The 19,420-nt window shown below is 33.3% G+C and overlaps 2 protein-coding genes, 1 long non-coding RNA gene and 1 other non-coding gene across 4 annotated transcripts in view; 2 read left to right on the forward strand and 2 right to left on the reverse strand.

The window, feature by feature from the left end:
* Positions 1–1,537, forward strand: part of LOC130999845 (uncharacterized) — an 11,068-nt gene extending 9,531 nt beyond the window's left edge. The window contains exon 2 of the long non-coding RNA XR_009093604.1: positions 1,497–1,537. This is a non-coding gene — a long non-coding RNA (uncharacterized LOC130999845). The remainder of the gene's footprint in view (positions 1–1,496) is intronic.
* LOC130999816 (putative disease resistance protein RGA3) lies at positions 1,093–10,497 on the reverse strand. Its single transcript, XM_057925478.1, has 4 exons — positions 10,305–10,497; positions 4,249–7,054; positions 3,567–3,632; positions 1,093–1,536 (listed from the first exon to the last, which is right to left on the reverse strand). The coding sequence occupies exon 2, from the start codon at positions 7,038–7,040 to the stop codon at positions 4,251–4,253; it is 2,790 nt and encodes a 929-aa protein (XP_057781461.1). The 5' UTR covers positions 7,041–7,054; positions 10,305–10,497; the 3' UTR covers positions 1,093–1,536; positions 3,567–3,632; positions 4,249–4,250.
* Positions 10,498–15,445: 4,948 nt separating this feature from the next.
* Positions 15,446–18,164, reverse strand: LOC130999826 (11S globulin seed storage protein Ana o 2.0101-like). The gene is made up of 4 exons (XM_057925494.1): positions 17,780–18,164; positions 17,065–17,327; positions 16,596–16,888; positions 15,446–16,092 (listed from the first exon to the last, which is right to left on the reverse strand). Exons 1-4 carry the CDS (start codon positions 18,111–18,113, stop codon positions 15,549–15,551), a joined length of 1,434 nt encoding a protein of 477 aa, XP_057781477.1. The 5' UTR covers positions 18,114–18,164; the 3' UTR covers positions 15,446–15,548.
* A 1,155-nt stretch (positions 18,165–19,319) lies between these two features.
* TRNAL-AAG (transfer RNA leucine (anticodon AAG)) lies at positions 19,320–19,400 on the forward strand. Its single transcript has one exon. It is a non-coding gene; the product is annotated as a tRNA-Leu (tRNA).
* Positions 19,401–19,420: the final 20 nt, after the last annotated feature.

Raw genomic sequence — 19,420 nt, forward strand, 5'->3', positions numbered from 1 at the left:
TTCCCACAATCTTTCATTCTTGTTTCAAAATACATAATAAATTATGTCATATGGAATTTCCCATCGCGTGATTTTCGGTGAACTTTTAAATGACGTGGCACCAGACTTGGATGAGGTGGCATATTTAACGGCATGGACTAGAATTGACGTCGTTTTAGCACCTACTCATTTAAAATCTTGAAAATCTAAGTCCACGGTTTGAAACTCAATTTTTTTGTTTACAGATTTCTATCTTTCCAACGCCATTGAAGGAGAAACTGGAAAATTGAAGGTGGAACGGAAGAATTTGAAGTTGGCCTAATTTTATCCATTAATTTTTATTTAATTATCAATACTCAATCTTTCTCAGCATCACTTCTCTCGTCGCTTTGTTGAATTTTCATTGAGCCATGAAATCTATTAAATAGTTATTACAGTGGGTTGTGTGGTTGTGTATGTATAAAGCCACGAATCCACTTAACTTGTTTTCACGCAATTCATGTAGCACGCAACAATTTATTTTGGTAAGATTTCAGTGCATTTTTTGCTTTGAAGGTGGAACTGAAAATTTTGAAGTTCAAGATTTGTTTAATGAAGTTTGGGACTGCAATGCTTGTGGTGTACTGAATTAGATCTTCTTAATTATTTTTGGACTTTTCATTTGTATTAGTTTGTTGACTATGGTAGCACGAAGTGTTTGAGTGAGGAGACTAAGCAAAATCTGAAGTTTATAGTGATTTTACCTTGAAAACTCTGTAAAATGTGAACTGCACAACATATGTTTGATGAAAGTACCATAAGCTTACTCATGGATACAAATCACGATAATTCACTACGTGGTTCGATCTTTACAGATCTACATCCACGGTCGCAAAGTAAGGAAAAATTCACTACGAAAACAGGAGACAAGAACAGATTACAAAATCAGCAACGAGAGTAGGAAACGCAGTTATCAAGCTAAGTTCAAGCTGCGGCACTATCAAATCCTATCTCTCTTTTCAGCTGACAACTCTGTGTCTATACTATGGTAAATCAACAAATAAGCAGTAAATTCATGGAAGGTGAATACATGTACATTCATCCGTGGTAGCCCCACGGAACAAAATGCAGTCGTCAGCAAATTCAAATTGTAGTTTTATTACTACCTTCGTCCATGCAAACTGAAAGTCTTATTACTACTTTCGTCTGTTTATAAAAGACGCAATTGATAAATTAAAACCAAATATTCTGTCCTGCAAGTTAGAACTTACTTGCAAGATTCTAATGGTGATGCAAATTCAAACTTTGTTTTAATGTTATATAATATGCTCAACATTCTTTCATTGGTGTGCCTTTTTCCATTTCCCTTGTTGCTGGGATTGGGTTCAACTTCCACAACTTCCATCTTCAATATTGCTATCTGAATTTTTGTCATCATCCTTCTCTTCAGACTCAACAACTAAACTGTCGTCGTTCTTCCCCACGAGCAAGCTCGTTAGCGCCACTAGTTGAGGCCGCCTCGCCTCCATGCTCCTCAGAAGCTCCCCTATCTCTGCCATGGCTTTAGAATCATACCCACTGCAATCAAGGGCAGTAATGTTTGGAGTTAAAACAATAACAGATAGTTCAAGTTTGATGGAATGTAACTAACAATAAACAAACTGCAATAAGGCTGGACTCTGGAGTGTTGGATATAATGAAATAAAATTAATAGCTTTTTGAAGAAAAAATCATAAAAACAGAACAATAGACACATGCCCGAGAGATTGGCATTTAGTTCTACAGAAATTATATTAATGGATCTCATATATCCTCATGTCATCTTGAAATTTATTTGATTCTATTAGAAAATCTATAACAAAGCTCAAAATGGCTCAATAAGAGCTTGACAGATACTCAAAATGCCCCTCTAAAGCCACCTGAAAAATAGACAACAAATCAGCCAAGAACTAAGGGATTAAACTAAACTTCATATTACCTCTTTTCCCAGAAAAAAGATACTTTAAATTTTCATCATTTCTATTTGTATATGATTTTAGACATCTCCCCAACAAAATCCCAGTTTATTAGCAAATATTTTGAAGCCATTTCTGAAGATTCCACAACAGCATTCTTGACTTCATTGCTGACACATGCTTTTGCAGTACCCTTGATCATGGGATTATTGTGGAAACGTTGAAGAGCCTCCAATACTTCAAATCCAACAAAAACTAATTCTTGTAGCAAGAATTAAGGAGGTGTAAATTGGTTAAAAGTGGTAGTGCCTATACCTTTTTAAGGGTTAAATTTTTCCATTTACGGAAATAGGCCACTTAAAGTGGGACGGCCCAAAATGGAATATAGGTACTACCTTTCAATTTTTTCTTAGGGCTTTTGACTTAGATTTTTTGATACCTAAGCATGACGGATAATAAATGTGGCATAATAAAGTCGATGCATCAGCTTAGGTATCAACAAATCTGAGTGAAAGCCCTAAAAAATCAGTTTCAATTTGGGAGTATTTTATGCCAATAGGGAAATTCAATAAAAATCGAGGTTTAGTATTTCTTTTCAAATTTTAAAGATTATGGAAAAAATCAGAATTTGCTGAAAGTTCGTGTATTTTACCGCAAATATCTCTAAAAAAATTGACGGGAGAGGAGAAAGAAAAAGCGGGAGAAAAACTCCATTTTTTATATTATATAGATTTATAAAACAGATAATGTAATACATTTAATCAAACATAATATTAATCATACACTCTCTAGCCCTGAAACATCTTTCGAATGAGAGGCAACACGAATTTTAATAAAAGTTGGCTGTATATTTGATGAGTAGAAAATAGATCTCATATATTAGAAAAAGTGATATATAAAAAGTGATAATAGTGACCAATAGACCAATTAAAATGAAAAGTGGTGGTTTGATTTGTGGCAATTAGTGTAAATATGTGAAAATTGAAAGAGTAATAATTAGTGGAATTGTTTACAAAAGTGGACTAGGTAAATGTTTCGAGGACGAACGAAAATGGAAATAAAGGAAGATGTTTCAAGGAGAGGGAGTACAATATAAGACATTTCACTCAAATATATCAAGTCTTATCTCATACTATCAAACAAACGAGCCTTATAAAAAGTAATGTTCAAAATGGAATATGGAAGGTGTTTGGTATTTATTTTGTTTTGTGTTTCCTAATTCGCAATTGCAACCTTAGAGCTGGTAAACACTACAACTTGTTATAACTAAGTAAATTAAAATTAACATAAAATAGGAAATGGCGAGTGAGCTAGCTAAATGATTTGATCTCCTTACATAAATAATGATGTTACAACTTGTTGTGAATTTCACATTTTAGCATTAAGTAATACCACTTTTGTGTCTATGGGTACATAAATAATGATGTGAATCCTTAGTTTAGACACAATTATTAATAAAGTTAATTTGAGTCTTTGAGAATTAATCATATCAATTGTGAAACAAATTGGTATCCAAACATGCATCTTCTTCAACCCTTGATATAATAATCCTATCAAATAAAGTTTAAACAAAGAATAGATATGGAATTACAAAAAAAATTATGAAAAGAGGTTGAGCTTGAGCAAGTTATCATGGGGAAAATGGATACTCACTTATTCCTTCTTCACTAGATCGCCTGCTTCACTGAATTACACACCTTTCACTTCCCTCAAGATAAACTGTATCAACGCAAAAAAGAATTAATAAAAAAAAAAGCTAAGATCGAGTCGCTGTAAAAATATAGTAAACAAACTCAAAATAATTACTCTCCTAATTATTGAGATGAAGTGGGAGCACCAAACTAAGGGATGAGATCCATTGCCCCACAATTTTATGTACGCCACTATATTGCATTCTTATATCTATTATTTTAATAATATTTTTTATAAAAATATAATTATAATACTATGAATTATTCTCAATATTTATTTCAAAATATTAAATTTTTATAAAATTATAGTATACCATAATTTAAAAAATCTCAACCTATTATTAACTAATTAATTGATAAAAAAAATAATTATATACCCTAATTAGTGAAGCCCAATTAATAATCACAAAATTAAACAGAAGCATTCAAAGTTGAAATTAGATAAAAATATATAAAAATATAATCAAGTGTATGTGGTATGAATCTCAATCCTGTCAATCCCCAAATTATTAGCAAGTGAATTAGAAATTCCATAAAATAAGATAATAGATTTTAGTAGGCTACTTCAATTTCTAATAATTAGAATTTCTTTTTCAAATAAAATACACATACAACTGTTTCTAGCAAAAGATATTGATACTCACCGTCACGGGCGAATGCGTTTGTATCCATTAACTTCGAGGCGCCGCATTGCATCCACAGTCTCCAAACTTAACTTAGGAACGCGTAGAATCATCACAAATGTTAGACGAGGGAATTTAGGGAGGGATGTGATTGTGAAGCTTCTTCCTTCTGATTCTTCTTCTCCCCACCTATCTGATATTTCTCTCAAATTCGGGCACCAACTTATATACAACTTCGAGAGAGTCTCGCTGTTACTCAATAACCAATCAGCTGGCAGACATTCCACACCGATCTTATGAATCTCCAAATCTTCAAGGCACGATGAGACATGACTTGGAACACTCATCAATTGCTTGCACCACTTAATTTCCAAATGTTGGAGGCGAGGAAATAGCTTCACTTCACTTCCATCCGAAATTTCTATTTCTGCCCACTCTGCCAGCTTAGGCATTCCCAACAACACAAGGGACTTGAGATTGGGTAACTGCCCCAACATTGGGATCTCTTCACATTCTCTGCAGTAAAAGAGTGATAACGACATTAAGTTGTTAAGTAACACCCAAGAGCCTTGAGGCGCATCTCGAACTGACATCTTCTCAGTCCATAATGGAAATCTTTTTCCATTAAATCCATCAATCTTTAACACCCTCATATCTGAGTGAGGTTGAAGGCCTTCCAATACATCCTCATCATTTCTTTCACCTTCTCTGTCTTCACCCCACATCAAACACAAGTTCAATATTTTTGACTTTTTGAATAAATTGGCTTTCCCAGCCTCTTCCTTGTCATGAACCCTTTCGAGATTGCAAATCTGTAACTCCCCTTTAAGATTAATCAACTTTCCGAGCTCTTCAATCTTGCAGCCATTCTCGTCGCCCACTGGAAAGTGGGTTAGCGTTTGGAGAGAAGTTAATCTCCCAATTCCCATAGGCAACTCTACCTTCTCATTAATATAAAGATGCCTCAAGTTAATCAAGTACTGAATCGTACTTGGCAAATATACAATTCTTGTCTTTGAAATGTCAAAATATCTCAAATGTATCAACTTCCGAATAGAACTTGACAACTCTTTAACTTCAGAGTCAAGACCTAAAACATGCAAACTTTCGAAGTCTGAGAAGTTGATACCAGAAATATCATCTTTGAATGATATTAATAATGAACGCACAGATTTTGCCATTTCTTTTTCGATAGGACTTGATATATCTCCACAGTTGTCGTCTCCGAGAGTCATATATCGAACTCGGCTGCTACCACCTGCATTGTTAGAGGAACTTGAAACAGAACAAGCGAGATCGTGCACAAGATCGTGCATGCCACAACTTTCTACATTTCCATCATCATCTCTCTCTGAAACTTGCAGTAAAGAGTTGTGCAGAAGAACATTGATAAATTTTTCACCCATGTCATCGCTTCCATCAGCTTGAAGAAAACCTTCTGCCGTCCACATCTGAATCAGTTTCTGTTTGATGATTTTGGAGCCTTTAGGAAACATGGCACAGTACGCAAAGCACTTCTTAAGTAACGGCGGAGACAGATTATCAAAGCTCAATCTTAATATGTTTGTGATATCAACTCCTCCTTCATTGGCTGAAAGCCATTTCTCCTCTATTAAACACCATTTTTCCTTGGGTTTATTATGCAGCACTCCCCCAACTACGTTGGCAGCTAATGGCAATCCTTGACATCTTTTCGCTATCTGTCTCCCAATGGCCTCAAGTTCTGACGGAACATCTTCTTTTCCAAAGGCTTTTACTCTGATTATTGACCAACACTCATCATCCGATAAGCCTTTCAACTGATGTACATGAAGTGGATTCACAATTGAAGCCACGTTCATATTTCTGGTCGTAACAACAATGGCATTTCCTTTGACGACACCACTAACTCCCAACAAGGAATTAATAAAATCTTCCCATTTGGAACGCTCTTCATTCCATACATCATCGAGAACAAGAAGATAAGTTTTATCTTTCAAAGCTATTTTAAGCTTTGAAAGAATATCTTGCTTACTCTCAACTGCAACTTCATCCGACTTTGAAAGAATATCTTTGTTATTTTGGGAAACCTCTTTGAGAATTTTCTTGAAAAGAATTATTGGATCAAAATTTGGAGAAACATGCACCCAAATATATGACCCAAACCGATTCTTCAGATGATTCAAGACTTTCCTAGTCAAAGTCGTCTTCCCCAATCCCCCCATCCCTACAATGGAAATGACGGACACTGCGTGTTCACCAATTGTGATGCTATTGGCGGTAAGCATCTCAACTACTTTCGACGCAGCATCATCTCTTCCAATAAAAATTGGATCAAGAGTGTATGCAGCAGTTTCCACAGCAGTAATAACCAAAGCAGGCTCATTGGCAAGCTTCTCTCTGAGGCCAAGCTCGGTGGCCTCTTTGTTAATGGACTCCAAATTCTCATTGATTTCTTTGATTTTAAGAGCCATATTTCGAGAACATGAAATATCCTTGAAGCATGAGAAGCATGGAAAGCATGATGGTACCTTTTCCTCCTCGGGCTCGGCGGGCTTGATTTGTTTGGAGAGAATATTATAGTTGATTTCATCCAAAACATTGTCAGCATCGAAAGCCACATCTTCAAGATTCTTCAGCCAGTCCTTGACAGCTTCGCTGGTGATGTTACGCGTCTCAGCGTCGTTCAAGAATTTTTGGATGGTTTTGAGACTCGTAGTTAGCTTTGCTGCATTTTTGTCGAGATCTCGGATCTGAGAGATCTCTTTCTTGCAAAGGTCGATGACATTCTGAACTAGAGTTTGAAGAACGGCGGCAGCAGCTTCTCCTTCCATTGTTTGTGCTGATACTTAGAGAGAGAAAGAGAGAAATTGAATGAGAGAGATAGCTAAGGAATAGAAATGGATGAGTGATGATAATTTAGAGAGAGAAAGAGAGAAATTGAGTGAGAGAGAGAGCTAAGGAATAGAAATGGATGACTGATGCAAGTTGAAGAGTATACAGCCTTTCATTCTACACCAACTGAGAAATTATCATTTGTAGTATATTTATTCTATATTCGTGTATCAACTATTAATATACACTATAAATGCCAAATTTATATGCAATATAATTTATTAATTATTAAATATAAAATAAAGTATGAACCAAAATAAAGTATATACTTTATATATATATATATATAGTTTACCATAATATGTATAAAGCATATATATTTATAAAGTATATATCAAGTATATATTTTATAAAGTATGAACCAAAATCTGGTGTGATGAGTTTAGATTTCTCTCTTTGTATTTTTGAAAAAGAATCCATTAAAATCCATAGAGTTTTAAAATTCACATACTTTTGGATATCTAAGAATTTTTTAAGACTTTTTAAAATTCATATTGAATACCTCTATACTTTTAAAGACTTTTAAAAGTCTAGATTGAATACCCCCAGACTTTTAAAGTCCAAAAAAATTCAATAGAATCCCAAACCAATACACCCATTTTGGTATAGTGCATAGTTCGATTAATAAATACACCCATTTAAAGTATATTTTTAAATATAGATTTTGTGTTTTTTCAATTAGTGGTCAAATATTATATTTTCTTCTTCAAAATAGCTATTTTAAAAGCGTTCTCATACTATTTTTATTTAGTATAATCTTAATAGCTGATTATAAAGTATATTATTTACTATTTCATTATGAAGTATTTTGTTCTATATTAAACTAAATTACTAAATACATTAGATTGTAGTATAGTAATCTGCAATCTAAAAATATTTATTTCCAATTTTTTTTCTAATATAGTTTAATACAACCTTTTTATAGTTTAATAAATAATATTCCCTCCGTCCCACGAAGCATGACTCAATTTCCTTTTTGGTTTGTCCCACGAAGCTTGACTTGTTTTTAAAAATGGCAAAAAATTTACCCTTTATTCACATTTTCACTTTTTCACTTACTACACTTAACACATAAAATATCAATTTTTTAATTTCCGTGCCGAAAAGAAATGAGTCATGCTTCATAGGACGGAGGAAGTATAATAAAAACGATTTATTATAGTTTATTTTGGGTATAAAAAATTAAAATTACATCTGAAAAAGCGCATTTGATTATCTCCACTACCACTATACATCTTAATGGCCCACCAACCCAAGGCTTTCAAAGGAAGTTGTTAATCCAGAAACAAAAAAATCGATAAAAAAAAAAAAAACGGGGTCTTAAAATAGTTTCGCAATTTGGTTTATTTGAAACGGAACCGGGTCTGAAGGAATGGTTCATTGATTTTTTTTTTGTTTAAATACAAGACACGTGTCTAAATCGGAGCGATCATCGTAGCATATATTAATCATTCAAGATATGGTTTTCTTTTTTCTTTTTATATGTTCACAAATTATTGTGTGCACCTGGGAGCACGGATCCAAATGGATACTCCAGATCCATAAATACAAGTGGATACTTCAGATTTACTCTCAGTGCGATCCGAGAGCACCGTGCTCCTAGGTGCACCCAAGAATGCCTCAATCTTTGCCATCACTTTTTGTAATAATACTTTGACTTTGAATAGTTAGCTCGTGAATGATTTGGTGGGCAGTATTAATATAAAAAAATTGTAAATGTAATACAGTATTTAGTTAATATTTTAACAATGTGGTAAACGTATTAAAATATATAAATATGATACCTTCATAAATCGGTTACATAGAAATTTCTATACATACCTCTTTATAATGCATTTTTTCCAATTAAAAGACAAGAAAATTGTACATTCTTTCTTTTTCCGTTTTCACATAACACTTCAACGTGGGGGGAAAAAATTAAAAAACAATCTTTCTATCTTTGGTCATCGTTAATCACCACCAAATCCTCCTCTCCAAATAAGCCGAGAATTGGGAGGAAAATAATTACATATTTAGAATTGACATTGATGAAATTCTAAAAATAGAGATAAATGAGAGTGCTTTTTTTAAGCATCAAAACGATATCGTTTAGATGTTGAAGTTGGAAAAAAAATGTCCAAAAAACAGTTCATATTAGACTCTGATGAGATGAATCATCTTTTCATCATCAAATTTCATATAGCAAATTATATGTTTTATGAAAAATGCTAGATATTTAAAGAATTTTTAAGAGAAAATAAAATTTAGAAACACAAATCACTTTTAACCTTTATTTTTATATATAAAAAGTGACTGTTAACCGAACTGTACTTGTACTCATTAAAACTATAACTTTAGCAGTAGTTATATATTTATGTTTACAAAGTACTATCATTTTGATTTTAAAGGTGTGAAGAATATTTATGCATCTCTCAATCCGTATATATACCGCGATATGAAAATGTGAATACTAAACACAGATTACTGATCTTCACCAGTAAATATTTATAGCTTGAAAATTTGTGCCAAAAGCGATATTAAAAAAAAGTCGAACATGAAGGATATTGTTAAGTAAATTGTGAGTAAATGGTGTAAACTATAAATAAAATTATAAAAATTATGTGTGAGCTTGATAGTGTCAAAAAATATTATGCATAAATTTCGAAGATGTATATAAAAAAAAAGGGTGCATAAACATGGGAGGACAAATGAAGTACATAAAATGAAATGATTATGCTCATAAAAAATTATTTATTAAACTAATTTATCTTTACGTGCGGATACACTACACGTCATCTCTGTTAGTATTTATAAAAAAAAAAAGCCAATTACTTAACCCATTAAATATAGTATATCTCTTTCACAGCTCAATTTTAGTGGGTCATTTCCTCAAAAAACAAAAAAAAAATTAATGGGACTCTTTCCCCCACTTTATACACATCTTGTGACAATTTATTTAACCCGTTGCTCCCAAACAACACTATGATTTTCGTGGACATAATGAGTATATAACATAGAGCGTAATTCAAATAAAAATTTGTTATTGTAAGAATTAAGTAAACTCTATCATCAAAATATATGAGCAAAACTCAAAGTATCAAATCTCATAAGAGAATGGCCAAACATGATAATTAGTACAAAAGGAAACACCAAAAAAAAGAAGAAAAAAAATCTCAAATTTTCACTACACACAATCAACAAGCAGAATTGAAATTCATCTTCACCTTAATTAAAGACGGCGGTAGCAGCTGCTTCCTTAGAGAGAGAGACAGAGAAATTGAGTGAGAGAGAGAGAGAGAGACAGAGAGAGAGAGGATTAAGGAGCAGAATTGGATGAGTGATGCAAGCTCAAGAGTTTACAGCCTTTCATTCATTTAAGATATGGTTTTCTTTTTTCATTTTTAATAATTCAATCTTTGACGACACTTTTTTTAAACTATGACTTTGACTATGTGGTAAACATATACAAATTTGATACCTTTATAAATCGGTTACATAGAAATTTCTATGCATTGCCTCTTTATAATGCAATTTAATATTTCCAATTAAAAGACAAGAAAATTGAACATTCTTCTTTTTCCCGGTTCACATAATACTTCAAGATGTATTTGTTTTTCATCCCTAGATATCTAAATAAAATAATAATATAATAAAGTATAAATTTATTCATCCGTTACTTGACTTTATTTTTTCTCTCTTATTTCTTCCCTCTATTTTATGATTTATTGTAATGTTTTATATTTTGTTTCTGAATATAACTGTCATTATTTATTTTAGTATGTTGTTAAAATAAATTAATCGTCATGCAATATTTAAATATTATGCTTTATTAACTATTTAATCAAAAATATTTAAATTAGATTATAATTAAATATGCTTGAGCATAAATATAATTATTTATAAATATATGTGATACTATAATAATTAAATGACAAAATTATTTAATGATAAAAAGCATAAAAATGGAATATTCTAATGAGTGGAATGTAGAGTTGATTATTGGAGATGAAATAGAAGAAACTCCATTTTACTTAATTCTAATTAAGAGCATCTCCAGTGGTAGGCCGTATAAGGTGGTCTCCACCTTGGTGCCTCCCTTTCTCCAGTGCATTGGCGTTATAATAGGCGTTATAATCCTCATTTTCATTTAATCTCATTTTTACTTTTCTATTTTAATATTTAACATTTCATTAAAGTTAAAATTAAACATTACATTAAGTAAACTGTTATAAATAACTGACTATTAAATTGACAAAACTATCAAACAAATTAATTGTACTAAATTGAAAAAGACATTTCCGAAAAAAATAGGACCACCATGAATTGTCATTTGTCCGACTTGAAGAGCTATTGGGCTTGAAATGTGATTTTGATGTTCTTTTATTCGATTTTTTTTTTTATTTCAGGCGTGCGCGTGAAATTTACGCTATTGCATTTCCTCTGCACCGAGCCCGGCACGCTCCGGAATGAGATTCAGTGTACCACACTTTATGTCCCTCTTTGTGTCCCACTTTCAATTTTATTTATTTTCTTATATATTTTTTCTTCAATTTCAACTTTATATGCTTTAGTTTAATTTTGTGATTATTAACTAGGGTTTATTCCATCAATTTAGGGTATATAATTATTTTTTATCATTTAATTTCACTTTTATTAGTTAATAATGGGTTGATAAATTCAAAGTCATGGTATATACTTTTTAAAAAAATTAATTTTTAAAAATAAAAATTAAATATAATTCATAGTATCATAATAAATTTTATTTTTATAAAAAAATATTTTTAAAATAATAGATATAAGAATGAGACACAGTGACACACATAAAATTGTGGGACACTGGATCTCATCCCGACACGCTCCATCACGCCTAGATATTATAATACGCTATTGCATTTCCTCTGCACCGAGCCCGGCACGCTCCGGAATGAGATTCAGTGTACCACACTTTATGTCTCTCTTTGTGTCCCACTTTCAATTTTATTTATTTTCTTATATATTTTTTCTTCAATTTCAACTTTATATGCTTTAGTTTAATTTTGTGATTATTAACTAGGGTTTATTCCATCAATTTAGGGTATATAATTATTTTTTATCATTTAATTTCACTTTTATTAGTTAATAATGGGTTGATAAATTCAAAGTCATGGTATATACTTTTTAAAAAATTTAATTTTTAAAAATAAAAATTAAATATAATTCATAGTATCATAATAAATTTTATTTTTAAAATAATAGATATAAGAATGAGACACAGTGGCACACATAAAATTGTGGGACACTGGATCTCATCCCGACACGCTCCATCACGCCTAGATATTATAGAACATGCAATAAAAGATGGACTCTATTAGGACACTCCCGAATGTCAAAAAAATGAGTTTTCAACTATCCTATATTAGGACTTTCATGAGTGTTCTATTCGTGCACCATTGAGGCGCTACGACAGCGTTCTTGTAGAGGATCCCTCGTTGCCCGCTGAGTTGGACGTAGTTGAGGATGGGGAGGGACTGGTTGTTGACGTTGCTGATGTGGCCGCCACGTGGGTTGTAGAGATCGGCATTCGGCGCTCTTCGGGTGGTCCAAGTTCCTCTTGATTTTGTATGAGCAGAAGGTTTCTTCTAAGCTGAGGTATCCAAAGTCTCTCTTTAATTTGGACGAGATTAAAAATTATGGACGATTAAAAATTTATGTATTTATTGATCAAATTAAAAGGTGATGACATAAAATAATATCCCAACATAATATTACTATATAAATGTTATACATTGGCATTGATCATGAATATTTGTCATATGTAAAATAAGTTTATATAAAGAATATTAATATTTTTAATGAATTTTATTACTTTCTTATAAATACATTATATCTTGTTCCTTTTTAATTTGGAGTAGGTTTGTAAATATACAAAGTATACTCGAATTTTAATTTTTAACTGAATTACAATAAAATAAGAATATCGGTGTCCCGGCTTGAAAGTTATCAATCCATCTCAATTATTATAAATATATATTTAGAGTTGGGCGAGAAATGAATTGAGCAAGTTATAAAAAGTAATGTTCAAAATGGAATATATATGGAAGATAGTCCCCAAACCCTCATATAAGTTTAGTCCCCTCTAATGTAAATTTCTGACTTCGCCACTGCCTGCAGCATATCATCACACATTAGTACAGCCAGTCCCCACTGTATAGAATAACAAGAACAATACTGCTCTAACTCACCATTGTATGATCAAGACTGGAGACTGTATAGAATAACAAGAACAATACTGCTCTAACTCACCATTGTATGATCAAGACCGGAGACAATCATGAGGCTACGATCCATTATCTTTGGGGAGATCAATTTAGCCACATTCATCCTAGCATATTCACTACTTGAAAACCACCAAGATCCATTATCTTTGGGGAGATCAATTTAGCCACATTCATCCTAGCATATTCACTACTTGAAAACCACCAAGATAACTCCAAAATATGTCTTCATTACCAAGATAATGATCAATCTCTAGACTAGTCATGTAAGTTTCTACGAATATAAATTGTACAAGTCTTTGAGAATATAAATACATAAACACTCAGAAACCAAGAAATTTACAAGAACCAAACAATGAGAAAATTAAAAGTTATGAACTCTGTGAGAATATCTTCATTGTCGATACCGCCACCAATTTTGGCCGCTGAGTTCCACATTTCTCACATCCTCATCTTTTGTCACATACGAAATTTACCCTTCCCGTGTGCTCTAAGTTTATCAAGAAAAGATCTATTTGGTAACAAAAATATAGGCAACTCCTCCTAAAAATTTGGAAAACGTTGCACCATGTGAATTGCAACGTCTAAATCACCTGCGTTATTCAATTGCAGTTGCTCCTCACTCATTAACCACGTTAGAAATCTCCCATTTTCATCTTTTAAAACGTGCTCATCATCCTTAGCTCCTTCAATTTCTGGAACATCACAACCCAAAGACTTGGCCCCCGTCTAAAACTCTGGATCTTACGGGAAATCCTTAAGACTTCGCTATATGCTGCAATACAGAGGCTATTACACTCAAATAACCAGTCTTATCACCATTATCTACCGCCACAATTTGGAAGCAGCGCTGATAATCCTCCTCTCGTTTTTTCGCAATTCGCTCTAAACTGATCAGAACTTACGATGTAACTGGATTTCTCGCGCCCTCCCCATGAGTGGCGGAGCATAAATTTATATTAGAGTGGGCTAAACTTGTATGAGGGTTCGGGCACTATCCCAAGCCAAGTTCTATTGTAATCTATATTTTTTAGAATATTATATTTAGAAAATAAAATTTTATAAGTTTTTTATATTATATAAAATAGCTTTAACAAAAATGTAGCATTAAAATGAAGATCAAATTATTTTATAGTTGGAGCCTTATCAAATGAATGATCAAGATTTTGAAAAAATCTTTTTTTATCTGATGAATACTATTATCTATTTAAAATTTTCACCAAAATACCTAGATATTTTTTTCTTACAAATTTTCTATTAATGTAGAAAGACACTTTGGAACTTTTGATTACTTTTTATAGATCAGTATTTTACAACATATTTTTTGAGACGTTAATTAGCTGTAAATCCACAAACTATTAATGAATTTTGGTATTTTTCCAATTCTATAAAGTTGTAATACTAATACATAAACTTTAGTCAATTACAAAATTTGCCATGGGTTTTAATTTCACCCAAATCAAAAATGACATGACAAAATTAAAGCCGATATAACAAATACACATTATATTAATAAATGGACAAATAAATTTTATCAAATTCAGCCAACAAACAATTAAAAATTCAAACCAAAATAATAAATGATGTTGCCCCCCTCCCCCAAAAAAATATAGAATTTACAACTGTGGTTTAGGTGGAATTTTTTTTTTTTTTTTTATCATTATGCTATTATATAGATAAAATGAACTTTCAAATTCTAACACTATGAATAGGGTGAGAAAATTTAAAATTAATATTTTCAAATTCATAATATTATTATAATATTTTATACAGAATAAGTTAATTTAATTACACAAATTATATTAGAATCATATGCATCTAATATAATTTTCACTTTCGAATCATCCTTCATCGCGACTCTTCCGTATTCGGATCTTTTGCCATTAGTCGGCGATTTCTGAACATAGACATTGGGATTTAGATCCCTAAAATCTTAGCTCGAAACTGAAATCAAATCAACGCAAACGACATGTTTATTCATCTGAGAAAGCAACTAGCTAATAACCAACTTCATTTGTTAGCAAACAAATATTGCATCATGTAAAATAGACGAGTACTTATTTTCATTTTAATTTATTTTTTGGCCGGAGAAATTAACGAAAATTCAAGGATTTATTATAATTAAACATACATGTCTACAACACTACTCCTGCATATGAGAAAACACGAGGAGCAGATTTTATTGTGACAAAATTCCACAGCATGCATGCAGATTTATGCATATCTCTGCGATGGGCTGAAGAGTGTAGATTCTTCTCTCCCGAACTTCAAGCTCTTTGCTTCGTCTCTCGAAATGCCGAAGGCGTTCATCAGAACCTCGTTCGGCATTGCTCGGATGGCCGAGAGCCGGCCGGCGAGCTGGGCGTTCATGGCGTTGTCGTTGGTCTTGAACGCGATCCACTCGAATCCTTCCTGGCTAGCCTTCTTCACGACTACGAAGTTTTGTGGGACGATCAGAAGCTGCCCCTCGTTCACTTCTCCGTCGAAGACGGATCTCCCTTGGGTTCCGACGACTTGAATTCTGGCGCTTCCTTTGGTCACGTATATGGCTGAGTGGGCGTTCGTGCACCATTGAGGCGCGACGACGGCGTTCTTGTAGAGGATCCCTCGTTGCGCGCTGAGCTGGACATAGTTGAGGATGGGGAGGGATTGGCTGTTGACGTTGCTGATGCGGCCGCCGCGTGGGTTGTAGAGATCGGCGCTCGTCGGGTGGTCCAAGTTCCTCTTCATTCTGTATGAGCAGAAGGTTTCCTCTAACCTGAGGCACCAGAGACTCTCTTTAATAAAATGTTTTCGTATAATCAAAATTTTTTGTGTAATCAAAATTCGTGTAAAAATAAAAATTACATTACTACACAAAATTAAAAATTTGTGTAATAGTTACACAAAATTTGTGTAAGAAGATGTTTACTTTGCATAATTGATAAAATGAATGATTGAGTATTTTATCCTCAAAAGTAGGATTACTCTAATTCCACCCTTTTGATAGGATAAGAATCGAACAAAACTAGCTTAATATCATTTAAAGGCCTCACCACATGGGACTCGAATCCAAGACCTTTAACCTTAAGTATTAATCATTTACCGTTTGGCCAACACACGCACACTACTACTATATGTTTTTTTTGCTAAAACATGATGTTGCCTCTTATTTTTTATGCAATCCTTTGTACTAGTAGTTTGATTATTCTTATTGCAAAAAAAATTGTAATACTTGTTACTTTCATAACATATGATATATATGTATTTTGTATCTCTAACCCGTTATAGTAGCCTCGTCGTCGGTCTTGATGTTCCTCGTCCTCGCTTTCCCACTCCGGGAGCACCATCCTCAGCTTCTCGGCATGGACGATGATGCCTCGCTCGTCCTCTCGGCCTTGCAGCTTCCTCATTAGCTCCGGATCGGTGTTGAAAGCTTCGGCTAGAAGCTCCTCGTCGAAGCCGTAGAATACGTTTCGTGTTTCTTGTCCTTCTTTTTCGCCTCTCCTCCTCATGTATGTTCCCTCTCCGCGCGGCCTTTCGATGGATTCTGGGTTTCCGGCAAGGAGGAATTTCTGCAACAAAATATCATACATATATATCATTTTCAAATAAGAAAAGACCACAATTTTTAAGTACTTACTAATATATTAATAAGACCACAATTTTTAGAGACGGTGCAAATATCCTTTATTTATAATTATAAAATGAATATTCTATTTTTTTCCCTTATAATTAATTAGTATCTTACTCTGAATTTGAAATCAAGCTGGTTGTTGTCATTGCCAATGTCCATCATCGACACGTAGGTCAATGGGGCGTCTCCGTCGTTGTAAACGAAGGTCGTGATACCCTCCGGCAAGGCGATGACGTCACCACGGCGGAACCGCCTGAGTTTCTGGTGGTGGTCGCCTCTCCGGCCTTCCTCTCCGGAGTAGCGCGAGCTCGATCCCGACTCCTCGGATTCATAAGTCTCCGCACATCCCGGAATCACAGTCCCCAAAACTCCGCTACCTACAAATTTCAATGCATGCTTATATATATATATGAATGACCAAAACTATTACTCAAAATCGGAATTTCAAGAATATTAGTAAAAATAATATTATTCTTCAAGTATTAGTCAGAACTTTGATTCTTAGGAGTGATTTTTTAGCCTAAATTTCAAAAAATTACAAATATAGTTTATACTTATCTGTGTTGTTCACACACTCAATAACTCAGCGTCAAATTTTCGACACGAAAAGTTATATTTTCACAATTTTCTCCTTCATGTGATAGTGGATTCGAATCTAAAAAATCTGAGATTTTTAGCCTCAAACATAAATCACACTATCATTAGATCAACACACTCAAATATTTTTTGCTTTAGTAGAAGAAACATATACCTAATATTTTAAAATTCACGCTAAAAATTTATAGAATCAAAATTAAGGCTAATTTAAGAATAAGCCTAAAAAAATCACCTTCAACGATGAAGGTGAGCCTTGGGGCATTGACGTAGAATGGCAGCACGAGGCCCTTGGGCTTCACTTGGTGTCGGACGAACTCGATGCCGGCGCACTCGAACTCGTCGTTGGAGGCGTCCCAGTACTCGCTGACGCCGGCCTCCGACTGGAATCGGAAGGTGGGCTCGCGGGCGGAGAGCTGCTGGATTTGGCATTGGGTCTTGGCGCGGAAGCGGTGTTGCTGCTGCGACTGCATGCGCTGCCAGAACTGCTGCTGCTGCTGAGCAAGGCAGCCATGGAAGAGGAAGAGGAGGCTCACGCAGAGAGAGAGGGAGATAGCTATGTTAGCCATGGCTGCGAGAGAGAGAGAGAGGTGTGTTTGTGTTGATGGAAGTGAGAGGAGAGGGGGATTTATATACAGGTGGGGAGGGGAGGTGAGGCTCGACACGTCGAAGGAGATGGTGGTACACTTGGCTTGTGTGAATGTGCATGTGTGTGTGTGTGTTTGTTTTGCTCTGCATTTTTAGGGTATGTGGCGATCATATGATGTACATATATGCATGCATGCATCATGATTATTGTTTAGTTTTTTGTTACAAAATGTTTTTCTTAATTTCATTTTTGTTGATATATATCGATTTTTAGGATTAATCATGTTTAGTGTCCTTAAGGGTTTTAATTTAATATAATTATTTAAAACTCTTAAACGTGTTAAAAAAACTTCATATTAATTATAAAAGAACGTTGTTCTGTCTAGAAATTTGGCGACGTCGACGTGATTCATTATTTCATCGTCGAATTTTGTATAATTATGGGATATTTTATGAGAAACGGTGACAGTTAACTGTTTTTGAATAATAAACGGAAGATAGAGATATTTCTAAGAAGACGCTAATTGAGGACACAAAATATGATTAACTTATTACTCCTTTGTACTCTTCTAAAGCATAGAATAGGAGTTGGAGTTTAAACTCTAATCACTTAGATGTATATGAATATAACTTTTGATATCACAATTTGAAAGAAGAAGGAAAGCAAATTTTATCTAGCTATCAAACTCAATTAAATTTGACAAAAATATAGAAAAGATTTGCATTTTAAACTAGCTATCAATTACTTCTTCTTTAAAATGTATTCTTAATTTTACAAGACCATAATTTTCTAAAATATTGGCTCAAAGAAAAAAATTAAAATATTTTCTACTAGGAGGTCATCCATCTTTATAGAATACCTATTATGTGACAATAGTAAATAATACAAAGATACAGGGTACACATTATAATATTTACTTAACACAAGAGGACAAAGTTTTTATTCAATCTTTGTTATATATTTATTTTCGTATCTTTAAAAATTAAAAAGAACTTGGAGAATTAATCTTTATATGATCCACGATTATCATAGCAAGAAGTGTTAATATAATATATAATAAATATAATATATAATAATCATAGCAAGAATTATTAATATAATATATAGAAAGTATGAACGTTAAAAAGCATTATTGTATGACAAAGAAAATTATTATATTCATTTTTATTTATTTATAAAACAATAAGTTGAGATGGCCGAGTTGGTCTAAGGCGCCAGATTAAGGTTCTGGTCCGAAAGGGCGTGGGTTCAAATCCCACTCTCAACATATAATTTTTTAAATTTTTT

The sequence above is a fragment of the Salvia miltiorrhiza genome, chromosome 8 (genome assembly GCF_028751815.1).
Source record: "Salvia miltiorrhiza cultivar Shanhuang (shh) chromosome 8, IMPLAD_Smil_shh, whole genome shotgun sequence".
In the NCBI taxonomy this organism is placed as follows: Eukaryota; Viridiplantae; Streptophyta; class Magnoliopsida; order Lamiales; family Lamiaceae; genus Salvia; species Salvia miltiorrhiza.

What these genes read in the sequence shown, in the direction of transcription:
- LOC130999826 (XM_057925494.1), bottom strand. Translation starts at nt 18,113, where the DNA reads ATGGCTAACATAGCTATCTCCCTCTCTCTCTGCGTGAGCCTCCTCTTC. An exon ending in GCTCACCTTCATCGTTGAAG is followed by an intron (nt 17,328 to 17,779) that starts GTGATTTTTTTA and finishes TGAAATTTGTAG; the next exon opens with GTAGCGGAGTTTTGGGGACT. An exon ending in AGCTTGATTTCAAATTCAGA is followed by an intron (nt 16,889 to 17,064) that starts GTAAGATACTAA and finishes ATTTTGTTGCAG; the next exon opens with AAATTCCTCCTTGCCGGAAA.
- LOC130999816 (XM_057925478.1), bottom strand. Translation starts at nt 7,040, where the DNA reads ATGGAAGGAGAAGCTGCTGCCGCCGTTCTTCAAACTCTAGTTCAGAAT.